This window comes from Drosophila takahashii, chromosome 3R, assembly GCF_030179915.1.
Source record: "Drosophila takahashii strain IR98-3 E-12201 chromosome 3R, DtakHiC1v2, whole genome shotgun sequence".
NCBI lineage: Eukaryota > Metazoa > Arthropoda > Insecta > Diptera > Drosophilidae > Drosophila > Drosophila takahashii.
In genome coordinates, this window is record NC_091681.1 from 8,225,927 (window position 1) to 8,247,260 (window position 21,334).

General features: G+C 39.1%; 1 protein-coding gene and 1 long non-coding RNA gene across 4 annotated transcripts in view; both read right to left on the reverse strand.

The window, feature by feature from the left end:
• Positions 1 to 4,288: 4,288 nt before the first annotated feature.
• Positions 4,289 to 21,334, reverse strand: part of LOC138913575 (uncharacterized) — a 137,450-nt gene continuing 120,404 nt past the window's right edge. The window contains exons 1-4 of one of the 3 annotated variants that reach the window (XR_011419356.1): positions 5,177 to 5,567; positions 5,025 to 5,106; positions 4,585 to 4,691; positions 4,289 to 4,524 (exon numbers count right to left, since the gene is read on the reverse strand). This is a non-coding gene — a long non-coding RNA (uncharacterized lncRNA). Of the gene's footprint in view, positions 4,525 to 4,584; positions 4,692 to 5,024; positions 5,107 to 5,176; positions 5,568 to 21,334 lie in introns of those variants that run through there. The other 2 variants (XR_011419357.1, XR_011419358.1) reach the window with 2 other exon arrangements.
• Positions 5,951 to 18,682, reverse strand: Osi24 (Protein). The gene is made up of 6 exons (XM_017137958.3): positions 18,008 to 18,682; positions 10,078 to 10,794; positions 7,944 to 8,057; positions 7,722 to 7,883; positions 7,200 to 7,650; positions 5,951 to 6,604 (listed from the first exon to the last, which is right to left on the reverse strand). The coding sequence occupies exons 2-6, from the start codon at positions 10,730 to 10,732 to the stop codon at positions 6,394 to 6,396; spliced, it is 1,593 nt and encodes a 530-aa protein (XP_016993447.1). The 5' UTR covers positions 10,733 to 10,794; positions 18,008 to 18,682; the 3' UTR covers positions 5,951 to 6,393.

Below are 21,334 nucleotides of genomic sequence, written 5' to 3' on the forward strand. Positions count from 1 at the left end.
TTTATTTTAGCCGAGCGCCACGCCCCCTCTAACGCCCACAATCGCCTACTAACGATTTTAAAATGGGTCCTGCGCCCACATCTTTAAAGATTTCCGAGAAGTATAAATGCAATTTTGTTGTGTATATTTATACCTATCAAAATGTAGAAGACATTTTTCAAATCGGACCATTCATTAAATAGTTATACGCAATCAAAATTTATATATCTATCTCCCTCGCACTCCCTTTAGCTGAGTGACGGGTATTAGATAGTCGGGACACCAACCCGACTTTGTATTTTGAATTCGAGCGTCAGTTCGTTTCGAGATTTCTTTGTGATCAGTGCGATTTATTCTAAATTTCTGTGTTTGTGATGAAATGCGGAGTGAACCCGTTATTTTTTAAATATTACATACCGGTGGAATATTAATAAAATACAATATTTATTTACATCAAAAATTAAAGTGAGTGGAGAAATCGAGATTTAAGCGTGTACAAGGCTGTCCTCCGAAAGCAAAAGGAATTACTTCGCGTGAAACTCTGGGAAAACCGAAAACTTAACTATACTCCACTTATTTAATTATAAAAGGTAAATACCTACTCCGATTTTTATATGGCACAATATTAATTATTTTTTTGTTGTTTTAAGCATTTGCATAGACGGAACACGGAACTGGAATTAAATAAAATAATACAACACCATTTCCTACAAGCTTTTGGACCGTGCTTACATGCCGCAATGCTTTTGTAACTATATATTTCAATAAATGTGTTGAAAGAATAAACATGAAGAATGAGCACAAAAAACATATTTTCCAATTGGGAAAGGGTCTTCTAGGTATCTTCTACAAGTGTCTTCTGAGTAACTTCCAGAAGTGACTTCGGCGACACTTCTACAAGTGACTAGCACGATATCGCATTCGGATCGCCGAAGTCACCCCGTCGGGAAGAAATGTTCCACTACGGCGGCACTTCTAGAAGCGTCGCCGAAGTCACTTCTGGAAGTGACTTCCGCGACACTTCTAGGAGAAGTGACTTCGGGAAGTGTCGCCGTAGTGGAACAGTTCTTCCCGACGGGGGTGACTTCGGCGATCCGAATGCGATATCGCGGACGATCGTTTTCATCTTCTAGACGTCAAGAAACTATATGCCTAAAACCACGTTTGACCCTCCGCATTTGCAAGGGAAAAATACTGGTATTTCGTTTTACTTTTGAGTAAAATATCAATTTTAAATTCTCCCCTTTGGTAAAAATTTTTTGTTCTCTTTAAAGCATTTTTTTAATACTGTTATTTTGTAAATTAGTAACGGCTACTATGATATTTTTCTCAAAAATAAAGTGAAATACCAGTATTTTTCTTTTGCAAATGCGGAGGGTCAAACGTGGTTTTACACTCATAGAAATTTTTACCTAAATACTAGAAAAGTCGCCCTAAAACCGCGGTCGCCCTAAAACTACGAACAATTTTCTTATTATACGGGTGGCTAGCCCTAAATATACGAAAAATCGCCATGGAAAATATTTTTTAGGGTTAGTTTTTCCAAAAAGGCCAATTTGCCCTGTTTTTTAGGGCGAAATTTTATGACGCAATAAATGGATACATACATGTAAAACATGTTATTTACATGTGTGTGTAGTTGACAGGTCACGACAAGTGAGTAAGAATGGGTAGCCCAGCGGTCTAAGCACTCGCACTTTCAGCTTTGCTGTTTGAAAATACAGGTCGTGGGTTCGATTCCTGTGTGAGTCAACACTTTTTTTTTTTTATTAGAGTTTTTATTACTAATTAAGTTTTTTCGTTCGCATGTTAAATTTAAAGTAGTTTTAAAACCCTAAATACATATGGAAATTCTGAGTTTAAGAACTAATTTATGCTAAGCATGCGAAGAAACGGCCCTAAGTATCCCAGCCAGCAAAAAATTCAAGTTTTTGTACGAATAACTTAGACCGCAAGAAAGTAAGATGTGTACAGTGTTTGTACGTTGCTTAGCGCGATGGGACTGTGGTGCAGCGCTAGAGCGTTAGACTCCAACTCGAGAGGCCGTGGTTTCGAACCCTCGTAGAGACCCCAAATGTTTTTCTCAAGTAAGTTGTTTTTTCTCCTTATATATATCTCCTTAATTCGATTACAAAGATGATTTTTCAGTTATAACCGGCAGTTATACAAGTCTGCCGCCTCCTGCCCCCAATGGCATCAGCCGATATAGCAACAATTCAACAAATAAATTATCTGAAACGATGTTCGTGTGTGTGTGTGTATGTGTTGAGTCCAGTTCCCAGGAAAATATCCACACCCCCCCCCCCCACCGAAAAATTAATAGATTTTTTTTGCTTTTATTTGGTTTTATTTTTATGGCGATTCGCCCTAGATTTGTTGCCTAGTCGCCATTGACCCCCGTTTTAGGGCGATTTTCCCTGTTTTTAGGGCGATTTTACCGGAAAATTTCTATGAGTGTAGGCATATAGTTTCTTGGCCAATATGTCTTAGAATGGTCCATTGGTTATGTTCCGCCCAAACGATTTATATCTTTTTTCGCGTCCATACAAATGTTCCAAAGTCAAGGCTACTGAGATATTTTTCATCAAAAAACCAGTATTGTTCTCTTGCAAATGCGGAGGGTTAATCGTGGTTTCCAAGGCATAGTTTCTTTGGCAATGTTGCTTAGAATAGTCTATAGAATACGTTCCCCCCCTACGAATCGACCCACCCTAATATACAGGTATTCTCACACAGCTGAGTATCATTTGAACTCGAACGCCTATTAAGCACAGAACTATGTTATAACTATGATGCATTTTAAAGTTTATCGACTTTCTTAAAAAAAAGATTACCACGCCAACCAAATTCCAAATTCAATGACGTTATTTTTAGTATTATTCACAAAAAAAACGTTCCTTAATGTTTTTCTATTATGAAACTTGATACCAAAAGTATTGTCTAATAAAAAAAAAATATTTTACAATTAAACCTTTGATTAGGTTAACGAATCCAAAATCCAAAGAATCTGTAGTATGGAAATACAAATGTAAAAGAAAACGCAAAATAAGCATTTGCATTTATGTAAGTGCTAAGGAATATTTTATCTACTTAATTAAATGTGCATTGAAGGGTGAATAAATTACCAATTTAATTAATATATGTTTCCCTTTTTAATACATGTTTATATGACCAAACCGGACACTTAAGCACATGTTTGTTTTTAATTAAGATTCTTGTTTCTCAATGCCTTGTAGAGATTTCTGTGTAATTCAAATATTTGCAATTAAAGGTGTTCCCAAGCTCGTGTCGTCACACTCATAGAAATTTTCCGGTAAAATCGCCCTAAAAACAAGGAAAATCGCCCTAAAACGGGGGTCAATGGCGACTAGGCAACAATATTAGGGCAAATTGCCCTAAAAATACGGGTGAATTTGTCACACATTTAGGGCGATTTTTCGTAGATCTAGGGCGATTTTTCTATTTTCAAAGCTAATTGCGATAAAAATAGGAAATGAGACCCTTACACTAAAGGCAGTTTCCTTTAAATCCAGGGCGATTTTTCTGGACTTATAGGCGAATTGCCCTGGAAATCGGAAAAAATACCTTTAAACTAAAGGCAGATTTTCATAAATCTAGGGTGTTTTTCTGGATTTTAGGGCAAATTGCCCTAGAAATATGAAAAAATATTCTGAAACTAAAGGCAGATTTTTATAAATTTAGGGCGTTTTTCTGGATTTATAGGCGAATTGCCCTAAAAAAAGCAAAGTGCTCCCCAAAATTTCCCGGCTTTTTTTCATAAATAAAAATACGATTTCATTATATTTTTTTTGTTTTTTTTATATTTTTGTTTGTTGTCATTTACACAATTTCTACTTATATACATTTACATACTTTTCTACTTATTCTTATTGCTAAAAGAATTACATCGATCTTAAAAATAATGTTTTGGCTTAATGTATTTTTTGGTCCTTAGGTTTTGTGCTTCCGCAGGAGGGAATTTTAGGTCTTTTAAGGTTTATTACAATAAGTACTGATTATCAAATTTTACTTCTAATTGAATGCATAGAAATAATACTTTTTTTTGGAATGAACAGATTGTTTCTTTAAAATAGTTACAGTTTTAAGGTTTTATAATCCTTCAAGAGTTCGGATAAAGCTTTACCTTTCTTATCAGACTCTAAATGAATTTCATAAAACATTTTTTGGATAAATGTCGTGGTTTAAAACAAAAAATATTTTGAAGCACACATCAATACTTTTCAATAAGGTTGGCATTCTATAAATAAACCTCTGATAGGTAAACTGGAAATTCACCAAGGTCAAAAAGGGCTTGTTCCCACGTTGCAGCTGAATGGTTGCAGTTTCGGCTTTCCGGATTAGCAATTTTCCGTCAATGCCTTTAGATGTGTTTGCAGTTCCCCAACAGTAGCCTTCCAAACCAAGAAACGGCTTCGCGGGTCCGCAATGGTGTGCTTCACGTTCTTGCTCCCGCCGTCCTTTTTTGTCATTGCTGTCGCACCAACACTGAATGGATCGCAAGCCAAATTAAAGTTGATTGTATCTCTATTAAATAAAAACAGTCTATTTATTGAATGAGAAAAGAAAAAGAGAAAAAGCACATACCTTCAGCGTGGCTTTCCAAAGATTTGAGCAGTTTTATTCCCTTACTTTCGCTTTTAAAAAGTGCGAAAAGTGGTTTGCGGAAGCTGGATCTCAAAGACGTTCTCAATCTAAAACAAGAAATAAAATTGTTAGAAATTAATATAAAAATGCACTACTAACAGTCAGAATTTTCATTTAGCCTGCGATTGCGTTTGCTGCTACTTCTGGAAAAAAGAAGCAACAAAAGCAAATTTCGGTTACTGACGAAATGACGCAATAGAAATTTGGGGGTTATTTTGGCATATGCACTTGTGAATGCGGTTTGTCCGGTGCATAAATACAGATTTCTGGTAAATATATACATCTGTATACATGTGCAACATCTGTTGCATCATTTTTTTACCTCAAGCATTATTTACATATACACATACATATATGTATACTCTTATTAATGTTCTTACTTTGTTCTGGCACACTTCCAAAACTCTACATCTGGACCGCTGCTTCCAGTCAAATCTTTTTAAGTTTCAGCTGCATTTTCCTCTGTTACAGATATGTAAATTCAATTAGTTATTAATATCCAAATTGCACAATTATATATGTATGTACTCACCAGAAAACAGAGAAAGAATCGCCTCCCAAGTCCTTTAATAGCGTTTACATTTTTCACTTTTTCACAAACACGTCTTTCGCCGCCAAGCGCCCGAAAAATTATGACAAAGTCTAGACAATGCAACTCTTTCTACCCCCACCCTTGCCACTGCAACGGACGAAAAGTAGCAAAGAAGAAGAAAAAGGGTGGACTTCTCTAAAGTCAAATGCGCTCAGCATCAAAATTCATAGAAAAAGGTCCGCCCTAATATACACACACATTCACTTGTTTTGACCTGTCAACCACACACACATACACACATGTATTACATATGTATCCATTAATTGCGTCTTAAAATTTCGTTTGACTCTTCCTTGTTTTTAGGGCAATTTCAGAACATTTTTTTTGCTATTTTGTTCAACGTTTTAAGGCGATTTCGCACTAAAAATAAGGAATTACTTTTGGAGTCGACTCATGAAAATTCGCCCTAAAAAACAGAGCAAATTGGCCTTTTTGGAAAAACTAACCCTAAAAAATATTTTCCATGGCGATTTTTCGTAACTTTAGGGCTAGCCACCCGTATAATAAGAAAATTTTTCGTAGCTTTAGGGCGACCTCGGTTTTAGGGCGACTTTTCTAGTATTTAGGTAAAAATTTCTATGAGTGCAGACAAGCTGTTTCTCCTTGCCGTGAATTGAAAACAAGAATTCCATTCAATCAAGCACAGTGTCTTTAAATCATCCTTAAAGTTTCCGAAGTTGGCAACCCCTTGAAATTTGAACCTCATTTGTCTGGTGGTACAACATAATTTTATTGATTATTTAGGACATTGAACAACTCTCGCTGACTAATCGCATAACAACAACAGAATAAATATTTAAAAATACATAGGTTAAGGTTAAACATAGTCGTAGTCTAGAAATAAATACTTAAAGAAATTCCACTAAATGGCTAAAAATAACAGCATCATCCAATAATTGGTCATGCGCTAATTAAACTACGAAACAAACTTTTCTATTTACAGCGTATTAATGAAGCCCCGCCCCCGCCCCTGCGATCCCACCCTCACCCTCCGCTGACAGCAGCCGTCTAACGAACATTTATATATGGCTATCTAAAGTACGATTTGCATAATTACATCCAGTCGGACGGACTTTTGACATTACTCCCGCAAACTTTACTTGGCTGTCATCTGTGACCCCCGCCCAGGAATGTCATTCGTGACTTTTCGACCCCGTCTACGCCAGTTTGCGGGCCTGGACCAGTTTGTTGATGTCGTTGTAGGTGGACAGCATGGCCGGATTTTCGAAGTCCTTTAGCTCCTTGCACTTGGCGAAGGACTCGTCGCAGTCGATGCCATCCTGGCCGTCCTTTGCCGCCCGCATGTACTTGAAGAACCGCAGAATGTCCGGGTTGTCGGAGGTCGGCTTCCGCAGCTCGTTCAGTTCCCTTGAAGATAAGTAAGTTCAGAAATAATAAATATTAATCTAACTTTTTCTTGACTGCATATTTGAGAAATTAATTTAAATTTAAATCTACATGCCTTACATGCCTCGTTTCCTTAGTTATGAATAATAAAAGATTTTAATGCAGAAAATTTTATGTTAAAAATTTATTTATTACAAAGACATTAATTTTAATTAATTTTAAATTACCAAAGCTTCAGGTGCCAAATCAGGGGTAATACATTTTTTGAATTTCTTAAACTTGTATATTTAATTTTAAAACGATTTTACGAGAAAACAGCACCTAAAACGTCTTATAATTTTCTCTCTGTATATTTAGTTAGAAATAATACATTTTTCAAAACCTAATATAAAATGGCATTAAGCTAATAAAGCAAATTAACAAAGAAAAATACAAATCTATCGGGTGAAATCTAGAAAGTAAGTGTTTCCCTTTCGTATTGATTTTGCAATAGAAATAAAGAAATGGCTTCAGGGCCCATCCTACTATTAAACTGGTATTCCTTTGGTCAATACCCCACTGTATTTATTCAACTGCGATTAATTACGGCATGCTTTCAGGCGGAAAGCAAACTCACCTGCTCAGTTGGGCGGAGACCAGGTTGCTGTACGGAGCATACTTTGCGGGGTTGGCGTACATCAGGCAGATGAGTTTCTCGCGGCAAGCCTCGTTCTCAGGATTCAGCTTGAGCTGGCCAAACACCGAGTCCAGTCGGGAAAGCAGGGGACTGTAGAAGGGATCGTAGTTGGAGAGCAGCAGCGATGAGCTCGGAACCTTCTGGAAGCTCTGGAACGTGTTCATCACCGCCGGCGTTGGCTTCTTCGTCATTCCAGGAGCACCACCTCCAGCTCCGGCGCTGAAGGATCCCGACATGCTCTGGGAGTTCTTAAAGGATGCGGCTCCTATGCTCTGCAGAGCACTCAGATACGTGTCCTGCATCATCTGCTGGCCCCCGTAGCGCGAAAGAGTGGCCTGATTCACCGAATTCCCATTGACCTGAGCATATTGCGCTTGCTGCTGGGAAGCCTCTGCAAGGTAGGCAAATCAAAATTCAATGTCATCAAAATTCAATTCCCTTTTTGAGGGGGAGGTAGCCCACCTGCGTTGTACTCGTAGCCAGCTGGAGTTTTGCCCTCGTCCGCCAAGGAGAACTTGCTGTCGTCATCGAAGTTCATGCTGTTGTCCCGGAAGTCCAGTTCCTGCGGCGGTTCCATGGGGCGGATGAACAGCGGCACCGAGCCAGCCGAACCGGAAGTGATGCCTGGCCCAAAGGAATACAAATATTTAAATTTATTCAAGTCCCCTAAGCTAAAGTAGTTACCCTTGCCAATCAGCCGGCTAACACTGCTTATGATGGTCGGCAGGAACATGGCAAACAGCACGCTCTTCAGCACTTGCAGACCCATGTAGATGGGCCACATAACCTTCTTCAAGCCTGAAAGCGAAAGTGGTATCGTTAGGAGAAACATGAAAGAGCTTTTTTTAAGATATCCTCTTTAACCAAATCACTATGGACGGCAGTCCATGTAGTGACGAAGCGCACCAGGAGAGTGTGCGAAGGCGACTACTATATATACACGAAGAAATGAAAATCTACTGTGATGGTCCGATCATAATGAATAATACACCTATCGAAAGGTATTGCGAAAACTAACAGGATTGCATACCAAGACTTTAAGAAAATCAATTGGCTTGGGAGAGAGAGCGGTGAAAGTGAAAAAGTGAAAATTTCGAAATTTGGAGCTGTTGGGGCCGGTGGGGATAAATGCCCCCTCGCAATGTTTTAGTTGTATTCCTTTTGAAAATACCCGTCGAATGAGGGGTCATTTGTCAAAATCCGACTCTCCGTTCAAAAGTTATAGCCAAAATAAGATTTTCTTCTTCTTCCCAAAATGAAAATTTAATTCTGTTTGTCCACTTGTCCACTTGTCCACTTGTCCAAAATATGTTTTTTAAGTTCTGAAAATTTGATATGACGTTCATCACATCGATATAAAAAACTTTTGTTCTACCACTTTTGGAAAAACCCGCTAGTTTAGCGGGAAAACAGCTATAAGTAGCTAAAATTCGGAAAGCCGTAACTTCTATACTACTAAAGCTACAGGCTTGTGCTGCATCTCGTTTGAAAGGTATTTTTAAATGCTATAAACGCCTTCTATATGCAATTTGTGTAAATGTAATACTTAAAAAAATATGAACAAAAGACAATTTTTTAAAACTTTTTTTTTAGCTTTTTTTTATTTTTCTCAAAAACGGCTCTAACGATTTTCTTTAAAACCTTAAACTGTATAGCCCTTGAGATTCCTTAAATTTTGGTATATAACACATTACTGTAAAAAGTCACGTTTAAAAGTTATTTTTATTCGAAAATAGCCACTTTTGCCAGCTCGAACAATTAACGCTCCCTGAGTATTGAATTTTGTGGGAGGGTATCCGAACTGTACTTTAGGGTCATGGAATCAGTAAATTTGCACTTAAGAGTTCCATATAGGAATCTTTTGTTCTACGACTTTTGGAAAAAGCCGCTACTTTAGCGGGAAAAAGCTAAAAATAGCTAAATTTCGTTAGTTTGTAAGTTCTACACTACTAAAGGTACAGACATGTACTATACCTCGTTTAAAAGGTATTTTGAAATACTTCAACGCCTTTTTAACTTAATTTGTTAAAATACAATAGTTTAAAAATTATGATTGACCAATTTAAATTTAAATGTATATATTAGCTCCTATGAGAGCAAATGTAAACAAACAAAAACTTCTGATATCAAATAAAAACACCTCTTAACGAGGTAAAAAACTAGTGACGACCGCACCTTCAACATACAAAAGTTCTGATATCAACATTTGTGACGAAAAATTATTACACTCGTCATTAAATAGACTTTCTAATCTTTTCTCATTCGTCACGCTGCAATAGAAAATGCCTGTAAGGGGAAAAAGGCTGGAATAGTTTGCTAGGGCGGGCCGAATGAGAAAATATTAGAAAGTCTATTTAATGACGAGTGTAATAATTTTTCGTCACAAATGTTGATATCAGAACTTTTGTATGTTGAAGGTGCGGTCGTCACTAGTTTTTTACCTCGTTAAGAGGTGTTTTTATTTGATACTAAAATACTAAAATGAGTCAATAACTTTTATGTTCTATCAGCAAGCATGTGATTTAGTTCTAAAGTAAGTTCTTGATAAAATCTGACGTCTCTTTTCGCTTGAATGGTTTTGGATGGGAAGTTAGTTGTTAAGTTCAAAGTCAAGTGCATGAAAACCCCCTAAAAATATAACCATGGCGTACTATAATGACCCGGGCGATTGCTCACATGCATTTACTCAAGTGAAGACCCCAAAGGTATTTTTTACAAAATATGGCATAAATAACGAGAGGAATTTCCAAGGAATTTCTTAGGAAACTTTTTTAATAATATATGTATGATGGTTTGAATTAGTAAAACTTTAACTTACCGCTGAAGAAAAGCAGCCGAGCACTCTCGAAGGCTCTGGGAACATTCAGCTCGATATTGGTGTCCTCCAAAATGCTGCGAGTGGTGCGTTGGCCAGTCTGAGTTTGTGTGTGCGAGTGGTTCTGCTGAAGGGCTAAGATCAACCCGGGGGTGGGCTCATATTTTCCCTGGCTGAAGAACTGCTCCACATAGTCCACCAGCAGATCCTCCAGGCCCTTCAGCTCGGCTTCAATTGAGGCGGAGGAGTGGCTCGCGTTGACTGGTGAACCCGTGGGCTCCTCATTTCTGGGTGAGTCCGAGGGATGCTTGAAGTTCCGGCGCCTCATGGCCACCGTCAGGCGAAGATCGCTCTCAGTCTCCGCCGGCTGGAAGACCCTATATTGCCCCGACTTGGTGAAGACGTTACGGGAAATGAACTCCGGACTGATGTCGATGGGCAGGATGGGACGGAAGGTGTCATCGTTGCGCGGCTGTCCGGCCATCGTGGTGAGGGGCTGACTGTAGGGGGCTGCCGGTTCGGGAACATCTGCTGATGCTGATATCATCGCCACTTTGTAGAGCAAGATAATGCCATTCAGCAGCGGACTGCATCGCCGCTTCCTGTGGCTGTTTGCTTTTAATTTCGCTCCGTCGATGTCCTGGCTCCCCATTTTCATTATCCTTCGCCTTGCAACTGCACTCGCATGCCAGGGTCCGTGCTTCGATTCGGTTCAGGTTTCTGTAATGAATAATTGCACTGTTGAGACGGGTTTTCTCCTCTACGATGCGATGGAGTTGTGGCCAATTTCCGCGAACTCATCGCGGTTGGCACACGAATAAATAACTTTTTGGAACATGACAGGCAACCGAAAAAAATGCGCAACCTGATAAGCGCATTACGTGCGTCCTTGAAAGGATAAAGGTACGAGGACACTGCCGGCACAGATGAAAAACATTGTTCTTTTACTTTTCCAAATAAATCATTCATTTAAAACCAAAGTGAAAAGTTTTAAGCAAAAATGTTTAATTTATTGTTAATAGCAAAAAAGTATTCAGTAGACAACATTTTCAGAATATGATTTTAGCTATCTAAAAAATGTATAACATAAAAAAAAAATGCGTAATATAAGAAGTTTACGGATATATTAGATCTTAGTTACATCTTGCTCATACTTTCCGTTTCTCTTCCTATGTTAAACTAAAAGAACAAGAAAACGGTACCTTAAAAAGGGGGACTTTTACTTAAGCCAAGTTATATGTACATACATATACAATAGTCGGCATAATTATTTTGACAGATTTGAATGTTAACTGTACTCACATTTTGAACTTTTAATATAAACTTTCGGCACCTATAGAAAGAGCACTTCAATTCCGTTTAAATGACACAAAAATGTTCTTAACCCATTAAGACCCCTTTGAAAAGTAAGCAAATCTTGTGAAAGTCAAATTTCCAACTTTTTTCCTGGGTCTTAAAACAATGTTTTGATGCAAAGTTTTTTCCCAATGAAAATAAATAATAATAAATAAAATTTCAAAATATTTTTCCTAGTATTTTTTACGATTTTTTGAATGGAACGATCTCAGTAAAATTTTGTTGAAAAGGTGAAAAAGCGGCTAAAATTGAAATGTTTAGCTATTTTCAAAAAATCATAAAAAGTACAAGGAAAAATATTTTGAAATTTGTTTTTTGAAGTTATTATTAATTTTGATTGGGAAAAACCTTTGCATCCAAACATTTTTGTTTTAGGCCCCAGTAAAAAAGTTTAAAATTCGACCTTCACAATAAATTTTCTAATTTTCTAACTTTTCAAAGGGTGCTTAATGGGTTAAAAACATTCTTGTGTCATTTAAACGGAATTTAAGCGCTTTTTCTATAGGTGCCAAAATGTTTCTATTATAAGTTCAAAATATGAGAAGACTTAACTTTAAAATCTGGCAAAATAATTATGCCGATCAGTGTAAATTAGCAATCAAATATTTTGCCAGGTAAGGGCTATTACTCAACCCAACAAAAAGTCGTCCAAATCAAAAAAGCATAATATGAAAAAAACGTCAAAAAAATATGTTTTATATATATGAAGTTTATTGTTTTGGACGACTTTTTGTTGTGTTGAGTACTAGCCCTTAACTGTTTACTTTTTGTTATTTCTGTTTGAACTCGCTGGCTATCTTTTTTCTTGTTTTTAAGTGCAAAAAAATAGTAATCGTGCTAAATTTAATAAACCAATATAATTCGTCTAAGTGTTAATTTCAGCTATTAGATAATTTCGGTCCAATATGGGTTTTAGTTTGTGAACGCTAATCCGTCGGGTTCATGCAATTTATTTAATGATTACCCTTTCTACAAATTATTTTCACAATTTACTTGGTTCGTGCGTGGAATTCAGCTAATTTTGTTGAGCATTTTAATCCATTTGTTTGGCTGAAGCGAGGGGCTAATCACCACAGATAATTCAGGTTTGTTTTGCCCACTAAATAAATACCTTCATTTCCTAAAATTCGAGGGCCACAGCAACTATAATTCACAATTGTTAGGGGATTACGCGATCAAAGCTTTTAGTTTGAAAAATATAATTTGATTCTGTTTATTCTATTCCCCAAAGGTAAAATTAGTGCATTCAATAGTGCTTCCAATCTCTTAATATTTTTCAGAGTGCACGTTAAACAATTTTATTTTTTTCGCGACTGGCGCTAATCAGGCCGGGTAATGTGAATGATTTGCTGTTTCCCACTTGATGGGCCTCCCAATTGGAGGGGCTCGTGCCCAGCACCAACCATACCTCAGATCCCCCTAAAAGCAGCATCTCTTCGGCACACAAAGCACGTCGCAAACTTTTTATTTGCCTTTGCCATTCGTCGCACTCGTTTTGTGACAAGCTATTCAGTATACGCCATATTCCATCCACGCCCGTCCACCTCCACATCCCCGCCCTCATCCGAGCTCCACACTTTGGGGCTTTGGGAGCCCGAGTCCGGAGCTCTCCGCTGGGGAAAAGTGAAAATGTACACTGTTTTGTTTGTATTTACCCAGCCCGGGCGCTTCGGATGCGTTGGCGCTACCTTCATACTTCAGACTTTAGACTCCAGTCCAGATCACGTTATTTTCGTGTTGCATTTTCACTTTCGATTTTCCACGGCGAGCGGCAAACGGCGAACGGCAACGGCAATGGCATGAAAAACTATTACAGAACTGAGTTTGCTGGCTGTAAAGCCGCAAATTGCAGCCAGCAATTGCGCTGCACAAAGCGAATCAGCGAACTTCTTGTTTTTCAGTTTATTTGTTTGCTCCGCCATCAAAGCTTAAGAGGCTGCCTCCTGCAGTCGACTGTGAACTTAATTGGAAACAGTGCTGCCATCACACAGCTTGAAAAACAGGACAGATAAGCCAAAAAAAACAGGGAAAAAAAGGACAAAAACTTTTAAAAAAGGACAAAAAAAGGGACAAAAGTAAATGCGCCTCCATTTTTCTGTTTTACCAATGGGTTATATAATTACTTAATTTAAATGGATTTTATATTAAATTCAATTATGTAATGACCTACTGCGCCCGACTCACATCCTTCTTTGTTTGATCATTTTACCATGGTAAATTTTTGTGCGTATACGTAATAATCTAAAATTATTAAAATAATAAAAGCATTTCAAGTAACTATATTGGTAATACAAAAAAATTCAATTTCTGCGTCAAACCCGAATAAGAGTCGTTAAAATCTGAAATTTTTTTCTGACAAAAAAGCAAAGAGTAAAAATTAAGAAATTTTTAAAGTGTTTTCCTTTTTTTTTTGCTACAGAAAAAATCGTACTATAAAGAAAATCCATCGACTGCTTTACGTCTCTTTGATAATTTGTAAAAATAATTATTTTTTAAGTGCCGAACTGTAAGATTGATGGTTAAAAGGGCGTTTTAGCATATAAAAACAGGTTTACACTTTTTCGACTGGCAAAAATAACACTCAAAACCTAATTTTTGAAAAAAGGACAGATTTCCGGATAGGGGATGTTTCAAATTTTTTCCGGATAAACCCGTTAAAAAAAGGACAGATCTGTCCGGAAAGAGGACAAAATGGCAGCACTGATTGGAAAACACATGTTGGCAGGTGGTAAGAATGCTCCCAGTTAATTATCCGCGCTGCGCTAATGTTTCCGGACTGGAAAACCGTCGGTCGGGAGGCAATGTCACTTCAGATCCTGCATGGAACGCCTGATTAAACTGACTATCAGGTTGCACCAAAGCCTTCATCAGCAGATATTCGAAGTCAGCCAAAGTGTCGGGGAGGAAATTTGAAATTTAAGGATGCGCGCTGTGCTGGCAGCTCACTCACAATAGAGAATATTCTACAAAGGCGGATAGCTTTGTTTTAACTCACTCGGATTGAGTTAATCAATACTGGAAATCCTTTTTCATTAACGTCTAATAAATGCCACTCCAAAATCATTTGTTTAAGTACGGAGGTTAAGTTTAAAACATTTCCCTATGATAGTTTTGAATATTCAATTTAATATCTAATAAATTACGCTTTAGCCCAAGCTTATGAGCTTGCACTTTTGAATGCCTTCAGTGAATCCCATTCAATAGAGACAGTTGATAGGCCCCACTGACTGATTGAAAATTGTTTCTGCTCGGTGCTCTGAAGAGGGGAAACTTCCCATGGCATGCCGTGCGGTTGTTTGTAAGCCAAAGTCAAAACCGCTCATCTCGCTTTGTTTGAGCATCAAGATGCAGCTGGGGATTTGAGGCGACAGTAAGCTAATATCTGCGCCTCTAATGGAAACATTAAGATCATTGCCAGCCCATTAGGGGCCATCATTTATAAGTTTGCTCTTTTGTCGGCGGGAACTCCCCTGAGCGGCTGTCTAAATATTTCATCAAAAAGTATCGCCAAGCTCTTTATGTATGAACTCCCCAACACTTTTGTTGCATTAATTATTCACAGAGTGCACGCTTTTGGGTCATGACAATGGCATCATGCAAATTAGTTTTTTACCATTACAATTAGAACCCTTTGAGCCCAGCCCCTGCCCTCCCTTCGACAAGACTTAGTTATGGTTTGTGCTCGGTCTACCTTCATGCTCTGATATTCCGCTCTGATATAGTTAAGGCAAACTTTTCGCAGAGGCGGCGTTTAATCAGATTTTTGCCCCCCTGCTTTTACCATATTATTCTGTTCTCCATGCAGCGGCGCTCATCCGAGGCGAAGTTTCCCAATTAAGTCACAAAAGTTTCCCGGGCTCTGATCTAATGGAAACCGATGTCTCGGCCGCACATGCTCCATATTTCCATGGGCTCCGGCTCTATGGCTCGCAAAAGGGGGGTCACGGGGTTAATAAGCTGGCAATCATTGTTTGCGACACGCTCGTCCAACGACTCTTAAAAACCGAGGAGCCACAAAGTACAAAGCTCGGACGATGGCAACCAGTTTGGCAGAAGAGCTGGTTGACAAACAGCGACCACTAACGGTCGAAAATGCTCGTAAACGCGCTGCATCGTAACTGTTAGTGTGTGACATAACTGTTAATTCCAACAAAGGCCGAGAACAAGTTGGCCGAGACCCGAGGAAAGCCATTTGGCCATCTGCTGCGGTCGGATGGCAGGTGCATTCACCCACAGATTGAGTCTGGTTCTGACGGACAAATGGGGAATTATGGTCGAAATGGTCAACTTTCTGTGGTAGTTAATAATTTCGGCTTAAAGCTGATTCTATGTATGAGTTGCTATTTCCCATTTCTCTTTCACAGGGAGCTTTTGTGAGGGAAGCCAATTTAGAAGACATTTTTAAGGGTCATAAATGCGAAATATTCAAGACTATTTCCCAGAATACTTTTTTTGAAATTGAATTTGTTTTTTTTTTGTACGGCTTAACTTTATTCCCAAAGCACAGTAAGCCAACTCAAAACTGTGATTATATCTATGTGGAAATCCCTTAAAGAGCAGGAAAGGAAATTCCATTTGTGATTTGCTGAACCTCAAATTTATTTTTTAATAGCTCAAGAGTTATTCCAATCCCAACATCATAAATTCATTTTATATACGTTACACATGCATATTTGTTCTGGAGTTTCTTAAATGTCTGCAAAACTTTGACAGCTTTTGACCCTTCTGCAACTCACTTTTCTGATAAAGCAGGCGCGATAAAAACCTGAGTACTAAATTGATTGAATGTGTATCTACTGCGCGAAACCTTCGTCACTCTTTAGTCGTTGGCAGCTTTGAGTCGAGCATTAAGTCACACACGATAAATATTGTCTGGCAAATCCTGAATGGCTTAGACGGGCTGTTTTCTCGACTTTAACTGCTCTCACTCGAAAGCGAAATAATGGCCGCTACGTGAGGAACTTGGCTTAGACTTTTTCGGAATGGCTTTAATCGATTCCGGGGTAGGACTTTCGATTTCAGCTGATTCCCTTGAAAAGCGGCAATGCAATCTCCACGGGCTGCGTCAAATGGAATTTCGGTTTTCGCCAATTAGCCGCCAATTTGGCCGCGATGTTAGCAGCCCATTAGACGCTGATTGTTTTACGGGGCGTTTCCCCCACTCGCATTGAGTGATTTACATGCGTGCCCAGCACCTGGGTGGTGTGTCTGCTATTTGACTGCGATTCGACTGCCATTCCGCTGGGCTTTAGAAAGTCGCCTGCTATTTATGTCGTTAAGTCGGTGCTGTAAGCCCAAATTAAAATTAAAAGTGATGCAATCGCTGCTTTCTGTGAGTTCACTCAAATGACATTTAATTCACAGCCAATCCAAGCCGAACTCAAGTGCCCGTGAAACCATTTTGACATGCCCATCTTGCGAGGATGTGGAGCGAGAGCACTTCCATATGGAAATACGTGTGAATGCGGTCTGCATCTGCAGCTGTCGGATGATATGAGTGCTTTCGACAAGAAAGTTGCTTCTCCAGCCAGGGAGATTTAAAAGCTGGCGAAATGAAAGTGCGAGTCGGGCGGATGGCTCGCCACTGGGAAAACACTCATGACTCACGAGGATGTGCCACTGCCTCTGGCTCTGGCTCTGCCTCGGAGTCCCAACCCACTCGCATTTCACTAAGCTGCACCACTGCACCACTAACCACAATTCCACGACTCACTAGAAATTAATATGTGCGCTGCAGTCCGATTAAAAGCAACAATTGTGGCACAGAAAAAAGTTATGAATGCTTTTGTATGGTATTTTAAAGATGTTTTTCCGATTTATGAAATATATTTATAATATATATATTTATAAAATATGAATTTTTTATTACTTTTTTTCGGGTACATGAAAGTAGGGATAGGATTGTTTTGCTTCTACAAAATTGAAGGTTTGAAATTGTGTATCATTTTGATTTTTGGAATACAAAAGAAAGGGATCACACACTCTTGACCTGCAAATATCATGTTTGGTCTATAATTTGTCTCTGTGTGGCTCACTCCTCCGCTCGTATCATTTTCATAATTTTGCAGTTGATCGACTGAGACGAGGGCTTTCTTCGACGCATTTTTACGCGCTGTGAGCCGAAAAAGAAAGTATCGTTAAACATTTGGCGACGCTTCGATTGCCGGCCGAGCCGAGCAGATGATTCCCTTTTGCCCAGTTGGGGTAGGCCAGCTGGTTGGCTTACGTAACACCTCTCGACAATTAATTACGGAGATTGTGGAGCTTTTCTATTAAGTTAGCGGCCAGTTTTTGGCCCACACAGTGTGAGACTCGGAGACTGGAAGTTTGGAGATACAAATGCGGAGGGACAGCGAAATGAATGGCTTTAAACAGCGACAACAGTGTCGACAGGGAAATGTTAACAATCGGTTTCTTTTCTGCTTTGTCGGTGGTAACAATAACAACCTTCTCCCCAACTCAGGCGATATATCATTAATTGCCCGAATCGAGACTGGTGAATAAAGTCTGCTCGGAGGATCTCGCTGGTGATTAATGAGGCCACTCACCGGCGGCCATCAATTACAACTCAATTTACCTTCTCGCACTCTGGGCCGTGTAATTCCTGCAGGAGTTTCTGGTTTACTCAGTTAACTGGCAATTCGATTTTTGCATTCGTCGTCGGAGAACTTTCTTCGCCAGACTTTCGTTTCTGTGTGTTTCGAAAATGGAATTGCATTCACTGACGCTCAGCGTCGGCTCTCCGATTTGGCCTGGTGAAAATACTGGCCGAAACCCGTTCACTCACTTCCTTTGTCAATGCAGTCGCCACAGCTCGTTTCACTTTAACAGCACTTTGATCCACTGATCACCGAGTATTTGCCAGTACAAACAATGGCCCCACTTTTAGACAGTGCAGCACACGCCACTGTTATTTTGGCAGTTATTATTATCGATGGGTTTCTGGGACCGCAAACTAGCTTTCCTTGGATTTATCGCACGTCTGCGTCTGTTGCTGAGCTCGCGAAGATTTGGACTGCCGGGCGAAAGCCAAACGGCGGGTGCGATCAACCAGTTTGGGGCCTTACGTAGCGCTACGAGAGCGGACCGACTTTACGTAGCGAAGAGCGGCTTAAGAGCGTCTCTCGGCCTGTCTTTGAGCCGGGCCCAAAGCTGAAGGCATCAGCTGGCGACGAAGCCGAGTGACAAAGCCGTCGACTACACCGACAAAAATTTTGAGGCTTCCGTAAAGGGTTACTTAAAATCGGACTCATTGGAATAGCACAACCATGAACTTTCGTCTAAATAAGTATTTTTATCTCTATAAAATAAGTTATCTCAAGTTTATATTTTGTTTTACTTAAAATAAGGACTGTATTTTTATACCCGTTACTCGTAGAGTAAAAGGGTATATTGTATTCGTGCAAAAGTATGTAACAGGGAGAAGGAAGCGTTTCCGACCCTATAAAGTATATATATTCTTGATCAGGGTCACTAGCCGAGTCGATCTTGCCATGTCCGTCTGTCCGTCTGTATGAACGCTGAGATCTCGGAAACTACAAAAGCTAGAAGGCTAGAAGCGCCACGCCCCCTCTAACGCCCACAATCGCCCACTTACGATTTAAAAATGTGTCTGGCGCCCACACCTTCCGAGAAGTATAAATGTCATTTTGTTGTGTATGTAGAAGACACTATCGAAATGTAGAAGACATTTTTCAAAGCGGACCATTCATTAAAAAGTTATACGCAATCAAAAAAAATGTATATATCCATCTCCCTCGCACTCCCTTTAGCCGAGTGACGGGTATTAGATAACCGGGACACCAACCCGACTATAGCGTTTTCTCTTGTTTATAGTTATAATTGTAATTTTAATTAAAGGCAGTATAATAAGACGATACCATGTCTTTCACGAAAACTTTGTTCAAAGAAAGCATTTTCCTGAAATTTAAAAATAAAAACGAATATACATATTAGTTTTAAATAATGATTTTGTGCTATTTAATATGATATTTATTATTTTTGTCATTAAATAAGAACGTAAAAACTATCACAAAAAGCAACATAAAATATTTTCTCAGTGTACAGACGCATCATTGGTCCACCCGGTTTCGCTTGCACACGGGAAATTAGTCGCTAATGAAAACGTCTACTCTCTGGACAGCTCACAAAATATTAAAAAAAGTAGGGACCCTGACGCCGTGAAATTGCATGTCAATTTTGCATGTAAATATATATGAATAATATGAATCTCTGGAAATACGACAAGTCATGGCGCAAAATAAGCGTCACCATATGCTAACGGAAAGCGGTCACTTAGTCAGTCGTAGGTTTAGTCGAACTTTCGATTTTGTTTGCCCCCAGAGGGAAGCTGTGGGACCTCTGTTGAAAAAACTTGGCCAAGAGTTGCCGCAAACTTCATTTAATTTGTTACAATTTGTTTCATTGTGTTTTTCCCCACCAAAAGCGGATAAACTTTTGAAAGATTGAGGTTCCCCACGCAATTTGCACTCGATTAAAAATAATTAATATTGCAAATTGCCAAACAAGTATGGATTTCGGAGTTTCATAAACTTAAAAGCAGCAGACCGGTAGAGAGTATTAAATGGCTGAATGAATCAATATTACATCGACGTTGTTACTTTAAGGGCACAAAAATTTTAAAATAAACAAAACTACACAACGTTTAAAATAATCAAAACTTAAATAAATAGACCATGTTTCAAAAGCTACCCGATGATGGAAAGGTTTCTATGATTTCTGTTATATTTATAATTGTAATTATCCGGAACAAGAACTAATTTTAGCAATTTATAAATTACAATTCACGTTGTGTTATCGATAATAAGAGAAAATATTTATTTTGACTTTAAGCAACATTTATGGGATAACTTGGCAGACTAATAAAAGCTCGGAGTTTCATGATTTCCTTGGCAAGAGTTTTGGATGCAAACTTTTAAGATTTTTTTATTAGGGAACCACAATGTAATGGATTTGTGGGTTTCATGGGCCAAACCAACCATGGTTAACTGATTCTGAAACTGAATAAGCCCCCAGGACCATCTCTCCCATTTTGGTTGCAATATAAAATAGTCCAATAACATCTGCTCTCTCTATATGAAATTCACATGTTGTTGTCGGGGGGATTAGAGGATTAGGGATTCCGTGCACAGTTACAAAATGCACCATGCATTCCTGCACATCTGCCGAGCATTTTCGATTTCTATAAATATTTAAGATGGACTAGTTTAGCAGCGTAAAGTGTAAGCAGATTTTCACTTATTTATAAGTGTGCCCCGTTTGATCTGTGAACGGGTTTTGTTGGCCGGTTTACGCATGAGAAAGTCGTCGCTTAGAATTGGCCAACTGAGCGTCACATTGTTATTAATTTCTGGTGACAAACTTTGCCATTGACTTGTGGCTAACAAGCGGAAACGCCCCACCCCCGACCATCAAACCGGCAAACCGCCGAGCCACTGAACCACTGAGAAGCTCAAAAGCCAAAACGAAATGAAAGCCAGTTTATGGGACCGCAAAATCAATAACCACTCTCAGTGTAACAATGGTCCGAGCAATGTTTTCTAAAAGCCCAACGCAAATCGGGGCCAACTTCTTTGCTCAGACAACAATTTGCGAACTCCCATTTGTACCAGCCATCCATCCATCCAACTGTATGTGAAAGTGCTTGCAGCGGATTCATTTAGCACCTATTAAAGAGCCGCCAATAATGTCAAAGAAATGTCATCCTCCATCATTCGCCATCGACATGTGTCCGACGGCAGCGGGATGCAAAGATTTAAGTGCCTTGAACCCAGGCACATATATTACGTTTCATCTCAGTGTCAGTCCCAATCCGAAGCTGAGTCTGAATCTGAGTTCCATCAATTTGTATGCAGAGAGGGTCTTCGGTTTGCCGCAAATATTT

What these genes read in the sequence shown, in the direction of transcription:
- Osi24 (XM_017137958.3), bottom strand. Translation starts at nt 10,732, where the DNA reads ATGAAAATGGGGAGCCAGGACATCGACGGAGCGAAATTAAAAGCAAAC. An exon ending in TGGCTACGAGTACAACGCAG is followed by an intron (nt 7,651 to 7,721) that starts GTGGGCTACCTC and finishes CCTACCTTGCAG; the next exon opens with AGGCTTCCCAGCAGCAAGCG. An exon ending in GTCTCCGCCCAACTGAGCAG is followed by an intron (nt 6,605 to 7,199) that starts GTGAGTTTGCTT and finishes CTTATCTTCAAG; the next exon opens with GGAACTGAACGAGCTGCGGA.